The following is a 14399-nucleotide window of genomic DNA, read 5'->3' on the forward strand; positions in this document are numbered from 1 at the left end:
TCAGAACACCAGAGTAGGTCTTTATTTGCGGGTCCAGCAGGGGAGGGCATGTGCAGATGTTGGCCGCGTGACCTGGGGCAAGGCTTTCCCCTCCCTGGGACTCGCTTGTTTGTAAGTAGGGACAGTGTGTCTACCTCGCGGGGCTGCTAGGGGGACTCAAGTGTTTGATGTGTGCTGCACTGGGGCACAAGGTCACCCTGACCCCAGGTGCCCTGTGTGATAGCGACGGGGGCTGTGCCGGGAGGGGGTGCCCATGCCAGATAGGATGCTTCTAGGCACACTCAGACACACAGCGGGCTCAGAGTCCAGAACCCTTCAGGAGAAGTGGGTTTGAGGGCAGTCAGTGGCCATGAGTCTGCGCTGTGGCCAGCAGGTGTTTTGGAGCATCAGTGTCTCAGGAGCACAGCTGAGCAGGTGGTGCCCCATCTCTGCACGGCCCGTGGTGACGGTACAGGTGGTGACCCACTCAGAGCTCGCGGCCAGGAGCATGCCCCACGGGGAGCAGCCCTCGGGTGGGTCTCATGGGGAGCATCCCGTGGGGAGCGCTCTCAGCCCAGTCCTTTGCAGACTGGTCCCTGGAGAGAGAGGCCCTGCTGCCAGAGTGGAGCACCTGGCTCCTGATCTGCACCTGGGTCGGGCCTGGAGTCTCCATCCACAGGGAAGGAGGAGGTGAGGGCTGGCACCAGTGTCTGTGTGAGGTGGGTTGGTGGAGAGCTTGAGAGACAGGGCTGCCATCTCTCACCCCACAGGGAAGGGTTTGGCAGGAAGGGTGCTGGGCATGTCCTCAGGGACCCGCATGGACTTCATTCTGCCCATGCGCTGGGGGTCAGAGCCCATCACCTCCCAGCCGTGCCCGTGATGCCGTCTTTTGGGATCATTCTCAGGGGACTTCCTTGTCAGAGTGTCAGCTGCCAGGCCCTAATCCTGCCCTGAGGCAGCCACGGGGGTGGGGCTCCAAGCCATTACTGTTCCCAGGGCTCGAGGCTGGATCTTTCACCTGCCTCAAGAACAATGTCCTAAGGATTGACTGCCACTGGTCTGCCCCAGAGCTGGGTCAGGGCCCCAGTCCCTGGCTCCTCTTTACCAGGTGAGTCTGAAGGGATAGGCTCCATGAAGGCCATGATGGTGGGATCCCTGTGAGGGCAGCAGCAGGGCTGGGCTGGTGTGGTGAGCCCTTGATGCCGACCTACTCCCTTTACAGCAACCACAGGCTGGGCAGCAAGCATAGATGTGTCTTCCGGGCCAGCGAGTGTGCTGTGGTGCTGCCACCTGAGGAGGTGCTCGTGCCTCCCGACAACTTCACCATCACTTTCCACCATTACGTGTCTGGGAAGGAGCAGGTCAGCTTGGTGGACCCACAGTACCTGCCCTGGAGACACAGTGAGGCCTGGGCTGGGGTACCTGGACAGGGAACATCTGAGGCTTCAAGGGGATTGGGAGGCAAGATCCCATTGCCCTTAACCTCCATGGCCCAGTGAATGTTCTCCGTCCCTGCTAAGAGAGGCCCAGGGCTGGGAGCAGGCTGGGCCCCTGGGAGGGCAAGAGCCCACTGCTTACCGGAGAGGCAGGGCTTTGGAGGAGGATGAAGATTTAGTGCTTCAGGTTTGGGGCAAGGGTACAACTTGAGTCACTTGAAATGCACTTCCGTCATAGCAGGAGGGACTCCAGTAAGACACCGGCCGGCACTGCCATAGCAGCTTGTGAAGGAAGATGCGGGCAAGATTTGAAATCACCTTCTCTGGCTGCAGGGGCTGGAGGAACTCCCTGTCTTCGTGTTGCACCTGGGCCCTCCCTAGGAGACCTGCCTCCCAGGGAGGCCCCTGATCTGGGAGGGGAGGGCTTTGACCATGTCCCCCCATCCCAGCATCTTTCAGACCTCCCAGTTCTGGGCATCCTGACAGACATGCCCTCATGTAGCCTCACTGTGTTTCAGGGAAGTTGGACCCTCCCTCGGACTTACAGAGCAATGTCAGCTCTGGGTCCTGTGTCCTGACCTGGGGCGTCAGTCCTGCCTTGGAGCCTCTGGCCACCATCCTCAGCTACGAGTTGGCCTTCAAGAAACAGGAAGAGGCCTGGGAGGTAATGCTGGGCTGACTCTCTCTCCTGGGAGCAGCAGCTCAGTGCACCTGCATTAAGTGCATGTAGGCCCGTGTGCTGTGCATGTGTACCTGTGCCCACGTGCGGGTGCTCAGTCATGTATATGTGTGCGTGTGGGCTCTTGAGGGTCAGTGGACCCTGTCTCACCCTCACCGCCTGCTAACTGTTCTCTGCCTCACAGCAGGCCCGGCACAGGGATCACATTGTCGGGGTGACCTGGCTCACCCTTGAAGCTATAGAACTGGACCCTGGCTCCAGCTATGAGGCCAGGCTGCGTGTCCAGATGGCCACACTGAAGGAGGAAATGGTGCAGGAGCAGCACCATGAGGGCCAGTGGAGCGAATGGAGCTAGTCTGTGTGCTTCCCATCTCCTCAGAGCCCTGTTCAAGGTGGGGGTCTCCCTCCTAGAGGGACTCCCCTCACTCATGCATCGTACCGTCCCACCCTCTCACCCTCTTGGAACCCCATCCCTGAGGCAGTCATGCCCCAGCTGACCACCCTCCCCTGGAAACAGGAGAGTTTTAAGGAGGAAACAACCACCTGCTAAATGTTGGGCCTCTCAGAACCTGTGGTTGTTGTCTGTCACTGGTGTGAGTGTGGCCCCAGGTGGCACACCAGGCCTGTGCTTCTGTCTCTGGAGCCTGGACATTGTCCCTGTCCTGAGGGAGGGCAGGGCTGACCCCTGTGAACTGGTGGGAAGGGGTCTGACCCTGATGACCTTGCAGGCGTAAGAGGTGAGGGCCAGGGGTGGGCGATTCATTAGCAGGCATGACACAATCCCTGTGGCCTATGAGCAAATTTCCAGTGTGGCCCAGGGCACTCCTAGGGGTGCTTTGCCGTGTGTATTTGGAGGAACATCCTGGTGCCACAGAGGTTCACAGCCCTGGGCCCTTCCTTCCCGTAGGTTCTCACCTGTTCTTGCTTCGGGGATAGCCCAACAGCAGCACCCTTGTTGCTGTGCCCGTCTTTCTGCTGCTGACCAGCCTGACCTACCTCGCAGTGTTCAGGCTTTCACCCAGGTTGGTAGCCAGGGTGTGTGTGTGTCTGTGTGCACACGTGCTATTGTGCTAGCATGTCTCTGTGTGAGTTTCTGTGTGCATGTTCATGTGTGCAGATGTGAGTCAGTGTGTGCGTGTTTAGGTGTGTGGTAGGTGGGGCATCTCGGGCCAGACCGGTCATCACTCCCCACCGTCTGGTCCTGGATGGGGCGTTGGTTTTGAAGCCTTTGCCCTGGACCCGTGGAGAGTTCCCCAGTTGATGGGTGTGTTGGGGGCCCTATGGCTCCAAAGAGGCCCAGAAGAATCCAAATTCATCGGGCCCAAGCCACCCAAGATCCTCATATCTGGCCTTTGGAGGTGCTCTGTGGTTTGCTCATGTTTAAACGCTTTCCACAAAAATGCAGTCTTGGGAATCTGCTGTGCTCAGAGTCCTGGTGAATGCCCCAGAGAACAAAACAGGCATGGCCCCGTTGGCAACCATCATCCCTGTCAGGTCATAGGAGGGGGCCCGTAGGAGATGGACTGGGTGTGGACTGGCAGCAGAAAGGATGCGAGGAAGTGGGAACAATAGAGTGGGGTGTTGTGGGGGAGTGGGTGGGGGGTGGGGAAGGAGATGGCTGGGTGGGCTGTGGTGGCCGGACTTGACCTGGGAGCACAGGAAAGCTCTTGAACCACGTGAAACTATGTGACAAGGCCTGGTTTGTATTTTGAGAATAGATTTGAGTGGGGGGAGGACCCACCTGGAGGCCTTGGTGGTGTCCAGAGGGTGTCGATTTGCTTGGAGCCAGCAGGAGAAGTAGAGAGGGAGCCATGTGGAGGGAATTGGCAGGCCTTAGGAAGAGAAGCCGATGGGGCAGATGAGCTGTGACCCGTGGACCCCTGAGGTGTGGGGAACTGAGGCTGGGGAGGCTGATGTGGACTTGCTATGTCAGAGTCCTGAGCCACATCTTTGTGGGGGGCCAGTGGGTCTGTTGCTCAGGGAGGAGTCAGGTGGGGCAGTGAGCTGCCTCCTGGCTGCTAGGGAGGAGCACGCGAGGGCTCTCCCTGTGGCCTTAAACCCACTATCGCAGCTCACCCTGTAAAGGACACGTGTCTTGGTGTAAGGAGCCCTACGGGGTCATCAGCCCAGGAGGCTGCACGGGCACGTGCTGGGTCTTGCCCTGAGAGCAGGTCTGCCCCCAGCTAGAGGCGAGAGAGGCAGCAGCACAGATGAGGCAGGGCTGCCTCTGGCTGGAAGGGAGTGAAGCTCCCACGAGACCTCAGGCCTGCTGGAACTGGGGCCTCCGAGGACCCCCCTCCCCCAACCCCTTGGGTGTGCGTAGGCCTCCAGCTGTCCTCTCCTGGCCTCAGGATGAAGAGAAGCTTCTACCAGAACGTACCCTCTCTGGCGCCATTCTTCCAGTCCCGCTAGTGTGCACCATGGCGACTTCCAGGTACATGCACAGCCCGTGGCAGGAGTGGGAGTGGGGCTGGGGTCACCTACAGGTCTGGCCTGACCAGAATGTGGGCTTCGATGAGAGCGGGGGCTAGTGTGGGGGCCTTTGTCAGTGCTTTGAGCTTCTTTTGGTATACATAGTGGGTTTAAATTTACACACTGTGTCTCAAATGCATCAAAACAATTAGCTGTATTCTCTATTGCGGGTTTCTTTTTGTTTTGGAGGGAGCAGCCCCTGAAAGGTAGATGGTCATTTTGTGGTGCAGACTATGGTGGTGTCTTGCAGCTGCCATGTGTCTTGTGCCTGCTTCTTTGAAGATGTCTGTGGGGAGGGTCTGGTGCTGGTGCTGTCCTTGGGGCCCTCGGTGGTCTGTGGGCTACTGCTCTGGTGGTTGCTATGGAGCTCCTGGCCCTTCCTTGTTCCCCTGGGTAGCGTGCTGGCACCCTGGCCACTGAGCACACTCCACATACCCCCTTTGTAGTGCCCTGGTGAGCACCACCAGCGGGGTCTTCACATCAGACCCCTCCAGTTCCCTCTGGCCTGGGGGCTCTTGCCCTCTGGGCTCCAGCAGGTGGTTTCAAGTTCCCCACTGCGGGTGGAGGATGGCATGTGATGCTTCCTGGGGTTCTTGGGCCTGCTCTTCCCCGATCCCCCTGCCATTGCTGGGCTTCCCTCTGCCTCATCATTGTCTCTCTAAAAAGGGAGCCCAGAAAAAAATTTAGAAAGCGAGTCCAATTTTCAGTTTTGGATTGTTGTACAAAAGTATAACTCGAGACTTAAAGCACGGAGCATCTTGTCTTTGGTGGAGGCCACCTCCTTCTCTCAGGTAGTGGCCGGACCCCTGAGGTCATCTGGGCTACACGCACCCAGCCCTCCTTTGGAGACCCATTCACCTGCCAAGTTATTTAGACCCCTCAGGGGTGGGGTGGGCGTGGGGGTGGTCTGGAGCCATGGGTCAGCTCTCCAGGGAGCATGGCAGTAACAGAGGGCAAGGTATGTGTGGTCCATTTGGTTGTGGTTCCTGGTCTCACCTAGGAAATACTTCCCTTTAGGAGGTGGGGGTGCCTCTTGTGGCCCCACGGAGGGGTACAGGTCTGCTGCCCTCAACCCAAAGGTGACATTCCCGACAGCGTCTCTGTGTGAGTGTGTGGGTGGGGGGTCCAGGAGAGGGGCACAGTCTCTGTAGCCCATGGAAGCAGCTGAAGCAGCAGCCAGGGACTTTCTCTGTCCTTGGCACCTGTCACTACCTGTACCCTGTTTCGGGCTGCTGTGAGCACCATGTGGTGAGGTGGGGGATTACTGAGGGTCCTGGGCTACTGATAGGCTGGCACGTGGGGGTAAGATAGAATGTTCCGAGCACAGTCACTGTTTGGACTCTGGGCGAGGATTTCAGGAAAGCTTCTTGGAGGAGGAGGGAAGGACTCTCAGGAGTCCTTCCTCTTCTCTGCTTCCAGAGAGAGTCCTGAACATGCAGCCTGAGCCCTTCCCCTACCCCCACCCCATGCTCTCTGTACTAGACCTGGATCGGGGTCCACATAACTGGCCTGCTGCTGAGCCCAGACCCTGTCAGTTCCCCACAAGGAGCCTCGGAGTCCAGTGTCCAGGAGGTCATTGCGTGGCTGACCTATGACCCAGTGGATCCCTGGCAGTCAGTGGTCCCAGAGGATGAGGAGGAGGGCCCTGGTGCCGGCTTCCCAGGGGCTGTGCTGGGAGCAGGGCATGTGCTACATGGAGGGCAGCTGCCTGCCTACCTGCTGCAGGAGGACTGGGTCCCTGCGAGCACCTCCCCCATGCCAGCTCCCCCACAGTCAGAGGGCAACAGTGGTGACTGGGCTGCTCTGGGGGCTGCTAACCCTCTACCTTCCCAGGAAGCACACGGAGCTCTGGGCCCAGCCCGGCTTTGGCCCATGGCCTTTCTGGTGACCAGCATAGCCTGGATGCCTGGCGAGGAAGTACCTGTGTGGGAGTGGGTCATGGTGAGAGGAAAGACCCTGCTGAATGGGTTGCATGAGGACCTCAGGGTGTTGGCCTCGCTCCTACCCTCTGCAGTCACCGGGTGTGATCTAGAGCCCCGACTTGGCCAGCTGCATAATGTCCATTTTGTGGAAAATGGACCAAAGTCTCTCTGAGAATGGAGCCTCTGCACAGACATCCTGTCTGGACAGAGGCCAGCAGGTGACCCCTTCCTCCCTCCCCTCCCCTCCCCTCAGCATCCTGCCACTCAGCACCCACACCCTGGCCCACCACTTCCCTCCCTGCTTTCTGGCTTCACTCGGACCCCTCAGAAAAGATGGGTGTGGGCCCACAGCCTGTTCTGCCCTCACCCCCTTAAAGGGTCTGCCTACACCCAGCAGACGCAAGGGAGGTGCTATGACCTCTTTCTGTGCCTTCCTGAGGTCCCTCTCCTCCTGAGATTAGAAGGGGTCCAGTGGGTCTTTCAAACTGCTGCTGGCTGGGAGAGGGGCCAGAGGAGCACAAAGGGATGGGGTCAGTCTATTCTCAGGCTCTCTGGGGTTGGAGGTGCTGAGGTTTTACACGTAGGGTCAAGTGGAGGTGGAGGTGCCTGCCCCTGGGGATCTGGTGACCCCTGTGGTCCATGCAGAAGAAAGCACTTGCAGCCCTAGGCTTCCAAAGGCACAGGCCCTCTCTGCCTCAGATAGGCTTCCCCCTCCCCTTTGCATGCCAGTGGCGCCCCTGGGGGTTTATGGGGAGCCTCAGAGGAGCCAGACTGTGGTCAGTAGGGGTGAAACAGGACCCAGAATGTATTTTTAGCATGTAGAGAGCAGGAAGGGTGTGGACGGAAGTGAGGTGCAGACATCTTTAGTTCTAACCAAGTATTTAAAAAAATAGCTTGAATCTACCTCCTGGAGCTGACCCCTGGGCTGGTATCAGAGCAGCAACTGTGTGGCCCTCGTGGCTACCCAGGGAACCTGCATGTGACGAGTGACCACCCACAGCTGGGACGCCTGTTCTGCGTGGCCGGAGACCCTGTGAATCACATTTTCTCTCGGTAACATGCAGAGACCCAACTTTGGGCTGGAGCTTGAACATGCACCCCTTGGAGGCTGCGTGATGGGAGGTGAGCCATGCTTGCCCCTTTGGCCACGTTGCTCTGAGTTCCCCTGAGCAAGTCGCCTGCACACCTCTGTGCCCAGAAAACTCTGGCTTCCCCCTTTGGAGATGAGATGACCCTTGGACATTGTGTGCTCTGAGATCCAATTCACAGCAGAGCCAGGTTGGGAGATCTTGGGAGGAGGAAGTTGCTGAGCACCAGGTTCTGAAGGAGTCAGAGAGCCAGCGACTGGGAACCCCAGTCCTTGATGCGGCTGCTGTTTCCAGGGAGTTGGGTGCATGATGCTGCTGGAGCTCGAGGGCCCCACACGTGGCTGGCTGGACCATGGAAGGCCTGGAAGGCCAGACTGAGGGCAGCGAGGGAAGGGGAATCTCCCTGACGGGGGAGGATGTCCAACGGTTTCTCTTGGTTTGTTTTTAAGATTTTTTTTGAATTTTTAAGCCATCTCTCCCCTTAACGTGGGGGCTGAACCCACATCCCTAAGATCAAGACTTGCATGCTCCACCAACTGAGCCAGCCAGGCGCCCCTCTTTCTTTCTTTTTCAGTGTGGTGAAATCCACATAATTTAACCCTCTTTCAAAGTGTACAGTTCAGTGACATTCAGTACATGGTGATGTTGTCTGACCATTGTCACTCCCACAGGAAATCCCCTTCCCGTTAAGCAGTCGCTCCCCCCGGGCCCTCCTCGGGCCCTCTGAAGGCCCTTGCCTGCTCCCCGTCTCCATAGATTTGCCTCTTCTGGGCATTTTGTAGAAATGGAGTTATACGATACATGACTTTTTCCACGGCCTTTTTTCTCAGCATAGTGTTTTCAAGGTTCGCCCACTTTGCAGTATCAGTGCCTCAACCCTTACTGTGACTCGATGGTATTCCATTGTGTGGAGGGACCGCACCTAGCCATTCTGCTCGACCCTTGGGCTGTTACCTGTTGTGAGCAGCACTGCTGTGAACATTCATGTAAAAGTTGTTTCAGTACCTGTTTTCTAAGTTTCTGTGTATATTCCTAGGAACGGAATTGCTAAATCATATGGTAACTCTATGTTTAGAATTTTTGAGGAACTGCCAAGCTGTTCTCCACAGTGACTTCAGCATTTTACATCAATGATGTACTCAGGTTACAATTTCTCCACATCCTCACCAACTGTTGTTAGTGTCCTTTAAAAAAATGTTTTTTAAGTTTCTTAATTTAAATAATCTCTGCATCCAATGTGGGGCTTGACTCACGACCCTGAGATCGAGAGTCCCATGCTTGGGACTCGATTTGAAGTGTCCAACTCTTGGTTTCTGTTCAGGTCATGATCTTGGGGTCATGCAATCGAGCCCCATGTAGGACTCAGCACTCGGTATGGCATGTGTTTGGGATTCTCTCTCCCTCTCCCTCTGTTCCTCTCATCCAGTCTAACTCTCTCTAAAATAAAAAATCCTAGAGAAAAAAAAAAGGAGTCACATGCTATTCCAACTAAGCCAGCCAGGCATCCCTTAAATCACCGTTCTGATGGGTATAAAGTGGTACCTCAGTGTGATTTTGATTTACATTTTCCTGATGGTTGGTTATGTTGAACATCTTTTCGTGGGCTTCTTGTGTGTCTTCTTGGGAGAAAATCCTGTTCAAGTCCTTTGCCTATTTTTTAATTGGATTGCTTGTCCTTGTGGTGTAGAGTTGTAGGAGCTCTTTATATATTCTGATATCAAAGTCATATCAGATATTCCATTTCCAAACATTTTCTTAAATTCTGAATGTTATTTGGTGTCATATACAACAAATCTTGGCCTAATCCAAACCCAACAAACACATGAAAAGATGCTTAACATCCTTATACATCAGGGAAATGAAAATGAAAACCACAGTGAGATGCCACTTCACACCCAGGGAATGGCTGTTATCTAAAAAAATGGATGTGAAAAAAATTGAAATTATCATGCTCTGTGGATGGAGTTGAGAAAAAATACTGGTGAGGGTTACACATCAATGTGAATATTCACTTAAAAATGTTGAAAATGGGACGTCTGGGTGGCTCAGTTGTTGAGCGTCTGTCTGCCTTTGGCTCAGGGCGTGATCCCCGGGGTCCTGGGATCGAGCCCCATATCAGGCTCCTTGCAGGGAGCCTGCTTCTCCCTCTGTCTCTATCTCTGCCTCTCTCTCTGTGTCTCTGTTGAATAAATAAATAAAAATTTAAAAAATGTTGAAAATGGTAAATTTTGTTATGTTTATTTTACCATAATTAAAAATAAAAATTAATGAGAGGAAAACTTTGTTATATATGTTATCACACCCTCAAAGAAAATCAATGTAAGGATTGGTCCTGCAGGACACCTGGGTGGCTCAGCGATTGAGTGTCTGTCTTTGGCTCAGGGCGTGATCCTGGAGTCTCGGGATCGAGTCCCACATCGGGCTCCCTGCATGAAACCTGCTTCTCCCTCTGCCTATGTCTCTGCTTCTCTCTGTGTGTCTCTCATGAAAGAATAAATAAAATCTTTCTTTAAAATCTCTAAAATTAGGAGTGTAGACATAGGCTGGAAGACATGCATATATTTCCTTACATTGTCATCTGAGCAGATTTAGTTCCCATGGTATACAAGTTTTTTTATACAATTCTCTATAAAAAGGGCTTTTGGAAGAGACGGCTGGCACTAGGAACTAAGATAATGAATACAGGAGCCAGGATAATCCTGAAGTATCAGAAAGTGAGTGAATACCAATAATGAGAATCCCACCAAGTTGAAATTATGTCAAAGGAAACAGGAGACAACAGAAAGAGCCACAGCAGGAATAAATTGATCGAACACTCTACTGGTGAAATGAAACCAAAGCCTAAAATAACTACCAGGTGTTCACACTGGTAAAGATAACGTATTACATAGACTTTTCTTTTGTAATGAGTAGAAAACAACGCACAATTCCAAATGCCTGATGTAGACACTCAGCCATCCATCACAGACGTGGAGCTAAATCTATGAAACATCTGACCATTTCCTCCTCAACACTGTCAAGGTCACTGAAACAAGGAGAATCTCAGAAATTGTCAGAGCCAAGAAGAGTCTGAAGAGATATGATGACCACATGTCATGTGGTGCCACACACAGGACCTTGGAGCGGCAAAGCTAGAACAGAGGGGAACTAGACACAAAATGAACTTCAGTTAATAAGATAACTGTGACAATTCTGGGGGGAAAAGAGAATAGAAATTAAAAGTCAAATAAGAGGGGGACCTGGTTGGCTCAGCTACTTAAGTGTCCAACTCTTGATCTCAGCTCAGGTCTTAATATGAGGGTTGTGAGGTTAAACCTTGCATTAGGCTCCACACTGAGTGTGAAGCCCATTTAAAATAAAATTTTGAAATAATTTTTGGGACGCCTGGGTGGCTCAGCAGTTGGGCATCTGCCTTTGGCTCAGGGTGTGATCCCGGAGTCCCAAGATCAAGTCCCACAGCAGGCTCCGTGCACGGAGGCTGCTTCTCCCTCTGTCTCTGCCTCTCTCTGTGTATCTCTCGTGAATAAAAATCTTTTTAAAAAATTTAAAATATTTTTAAAATCTAATAGAATAGGGTTAGGGTTCGGGTTCGGGTTCGGGTTCGGGTTCGGGTTCGGGTTAGGGTTAGGGTTAGGGTTAGGGTTCGGGTTAGGGTTAGGGTTAGGGTTAGGGTTAGGGTTAGGGTTAGGGTTCGGGTTAGGGTTAGGGTTAGGGTTAGGGTTAGGGTTCGGGTTAGGGTTAGGGTTAGGGTTAGGGTTAGGGTTAGGGTTAGGGTTAGGGTTAGGGTTAGGGTTAGGGTTAGGGTTAGGGTTAGGGTTAGGGTTAGGGTTAGGGTTAGGGTTAGGGTTAGGGTTAGGGTTAGGGTTAGGGTTAGGGTTAGGGTTAGGGTTAGGGTTAGGGTTAGGGTTAGGTTAGGGTTAGGGTTAGGGTTAGGGTTAGGGTTAGGGTTAGGGTTAGGGTTAGGGTTAGGGTTAGGGTTAGGGTTAGGGTTAGGGTTAGGGTTAGGGTTAGGGTTAGGGTTAGGGGTTAGGGTTAGGGTTAGGGTTAGGGTTAGGGTTAGGGTTAGGGTTAGGGTTAGGGTTAGGGTTAGGGTTAGGGTTAGGGTTAGGGTTAGGGTTAGGGTTAGGGTTAGGTTAGGGTTAGGGTTAGGGTTAGGGTTAGGGTTAGGGTTAGGGTTAGGGTTAGGGTTAGGGTTAGGGTTAGGGTTAGGGTTAGGGTTAGGGTTAGGGTTAGGGTTAGGGTTAGGGTTAGGGTTAGGGTTAGGGTTAGGGTTAGGGTTAGGGTTAGGGTTAGGGTTAGGGTTAGGGTTAGGTTAGGGTTAGGGTTAGGGTTAGGGTTAGGGTTAGGGTTAGGGTTAGGGTTAGGGTTAGGGTTAGGGTTAGGGTTAGGGTTAGGGTTAGGGTTAGGGTTAGGGTTAGGGTTAGGGTTAGGGTTAGGGTTAGGGTTAGGGTTAGGGTTAGGGTTAGGGTTAGGGTTAGGGTTAGGGTTAGGGTTAGGGTTAGGGTTAGGGTTAGGGTTAGGGTTAGGGTTAGGGTTAGGGTTAGGGTTAGGGTTAGGGTTAGGGTTAGGGTTAGGGTTAGGGTTAGGGTTAGGGTTAGGGTTAGGGTTAGGGTTAGGGTTAGGGTTAGGGTTAGGGTTAGGGTTAGGGTTAGGGTTAGGGTTAGGGTTAGGGTTAGGGTTAGGGTTAGGGTTAGGGTTAGGGTTAGGGTTAGGTTAGGGTTAGGGTTAGGGTTAGGGTTAGGGTTAGGGTTAGGGTTAGGGTTAGGGTTAGGGTTAGGGTTAGGGTTAGGGTTAGGGTTAGGGTTAGGGTTAGGGTTAGGGTTAGGGTTAGGGTTAGGGTTAGGGTTAGGGTTAGGGTTAGGGTTAGGGTTAGGGTTAGGGTTAGGGTTAGGGTTAGGGTTAGGGTTAGGGTTAGGGTTAGGGTTAGGGTTAGGGTTAGGGTTAGGGTTAGGGTTAGGGTTAGGGTTAGGGTTAGGGTTAGGGTTAGGGTTAGGGTTAGGGTTAGGGTTAGGGTTAGGGTTAGGGTTAGGGTTAGGGTTAGGGTTAGGGTTAGGGTTAGGTTAGGGTTAGGTTAGGGTTAGGGTTAGGGTTAGGGTTAGGGTTAGGGTTAGGGTTAGGGTTAGGGTTAGGGTTAGGGTTAGGGTTAGGGTTAGGGTTAGGGTTAGGGTTAGGGTTAGGGTTAGGGTTAGGGTTAGGGTTAGGGTTAGGGTTAGGGTTAGGGTTAGGGTTAGGGTTAGGGTTAGGGTTAGGGTTAGGGTTTAGGGTTAGGGTTAGGTTAGGGTTAGGGTTAGGGTTAGGGTTAGGGTTAGGGTTAGGGTTAGGGTTAGGGTTAGGGTTAGGGTTAGGGTTAGGGTTAGGGTTAGGTTAGGGTTAGGGTTAGGGTTAGGGTTAGGGTTAGGGTTAGGGTTAGGGTTAGGGTTAGGGTTAGGGTTAGGGTTAGGGTTAGGGTTAGGGTTAGGGTTAGGGTTAGGGTTAGGGTTAGGGTTAGGGTTAGGGTTAGGGTTAGGTTAGGGTTAGGGTTAGGGTTAGGGTTAGGGTTAGGGTTAGGGTTAGGGTTAGGTTGGTAGGTTAGGGTTAGGGTTAGGGTTAGGGTTAGGGTTAGGGTTAGGGTTAGGGTTAGGGTTAGGGTTAGGGTTAGGGTTAGGGTTAGGGTTAGGGTTAGGGTTAGGGTTAGGGTTAGGGTTAGGGTTAGGGTTAGGGTTAGGGTTAGGGTTAGGGTTAGGGTTAGGGTTAGGGTTAGGGTTAGGGTTAGGGTTAGGGTTAGGGTTAGGGTTAGGGTTAGGTTAGGGTTAGGGTTAGGGTTAGGGTTAGGGTTAGGGTTAGGGTTAGGGTTAGGGTTAGGGTTAGGGTTAGGGTTAGGGTTAGGGTTAGGGTTAGGGTTAGGGTTAGGGTTAGGGTTAGGGTTAGGGTTAGGGTTAGGGTTAGGGTTAGGGTTAGGGTTAGGGTTAGGGTTAGGGTTAGGGTTAGGGTTAGGTTAGGGTTAGGGTTAGGGTTAGGGTTAGGGTTTAGGGTTAGGGTTAGGGTTAGGGTTAGGGTTAGGGTTAGGGTTAGGGTTAGGGTTAGGGTTAGGGTTAGGGTTAGGGTTAGGGTTAGGGTTAGGGTTAGGGTTAGGGTTAGGGTTAGGGTTAGGGTTAGGGTTAGGGTTAGGGTTAGGGTTAGGGTTAGGGTTAGGGTTAGGGTTAGGGTTAGGGTTAGGGTTAGGGTTAGGGTTAGGGTTAGGTTAGGGTTAGGGTTAGGGTTAGGGTTAGGGTTAGGGTTAGGGTTAGGGTTAGGGTTAGGGTTAGGGTTAGGGTTAGGTTAGGGTTAGGGTTAGGGTTAGGGTTAGGGTTAGGGTTAGGGTTAGGGTTAGGGTTAGGGTTAGGGTTAGGGTTAGGGTTAGGGTTAGGGTTAGGGTTAGGGTTAGGGTTAGGGTTAGGGTTAGGGTTAGGGTTAGGGTTAGGGTTAGGGTTAGGGTTAGGGTTAGGGTTAGGGTTAGGGTTAGGGTTAGGGTTAGGGTTAGGGTTAGGGTTAGGGTTAGGGTTAGGGTTAGGGTTAGGGTTAGGGTTAGGGTTAGGGTTAGGGTTAGGGTTAGGGTTAGGGTTAGGTTAGGGTTAGGGTTAGGGTTAGGTTAGGGTTAGGGTTAGGGTTAGGGTTAGGGTTAGGGTTAGGGTTAGGGTTAGGGTTAGGGTTAGGGTTAGGGTTAGGGTTAGGGTTAGGTTAGGGTTAGGGTTAGGGTTAGGGTTAGGTTAGGGTTAGGGTTAGGGTTAGGGTTAGGGTTAGGGTTAGGGTTAGGGTTAGGGTTAGGGTTAGGGTTAGGGTTAGGGTTAGGTTAGGGTTAGGGTTA

General features: G+C 53.1%; 1 protein-coding gene across 1 annotated transcript; it reads left to right on the plus strand.

The window, feature by feature from the left end:
* Positions 1-349: 349 nt before the first annotated feature.
* IL9R (interleukin 9 receptor) lies at positions 350-6660 on the plus strand. The gene is given in 9 exon segments (XM_055338162.1): positions 350-512; positions 901-1087; positions 1202-1380; positions 1934-2079; positions 2279-2529; positions 3042-3116; positions 4446-4499; positions 4501-4528; positions 6049-6660. Coding segments are annotated over 9 exon segments (1695 nt in total).
* The last annotated feature ends 7739 nt before the right edge of the window (positions 6661-14399 follow it).

This window comes from Nyctereutes procyonoides, unplaced genomic scaffold (genome assembly GCF_905146905.1).
Source record: "Nyctereutes procyonoides isolate TBG_1078 unplaced genomic scaffold, NYPRO_anot_genome, whole genome shotgun sequence".
NCBI classification, from domain to species: domain Eukaryota; kingdom Metazoa; phylum Chordata; class Mammalia; order Carnivora; family Canidae; genus Nyctereutes; species Nyctereutes procyonoides.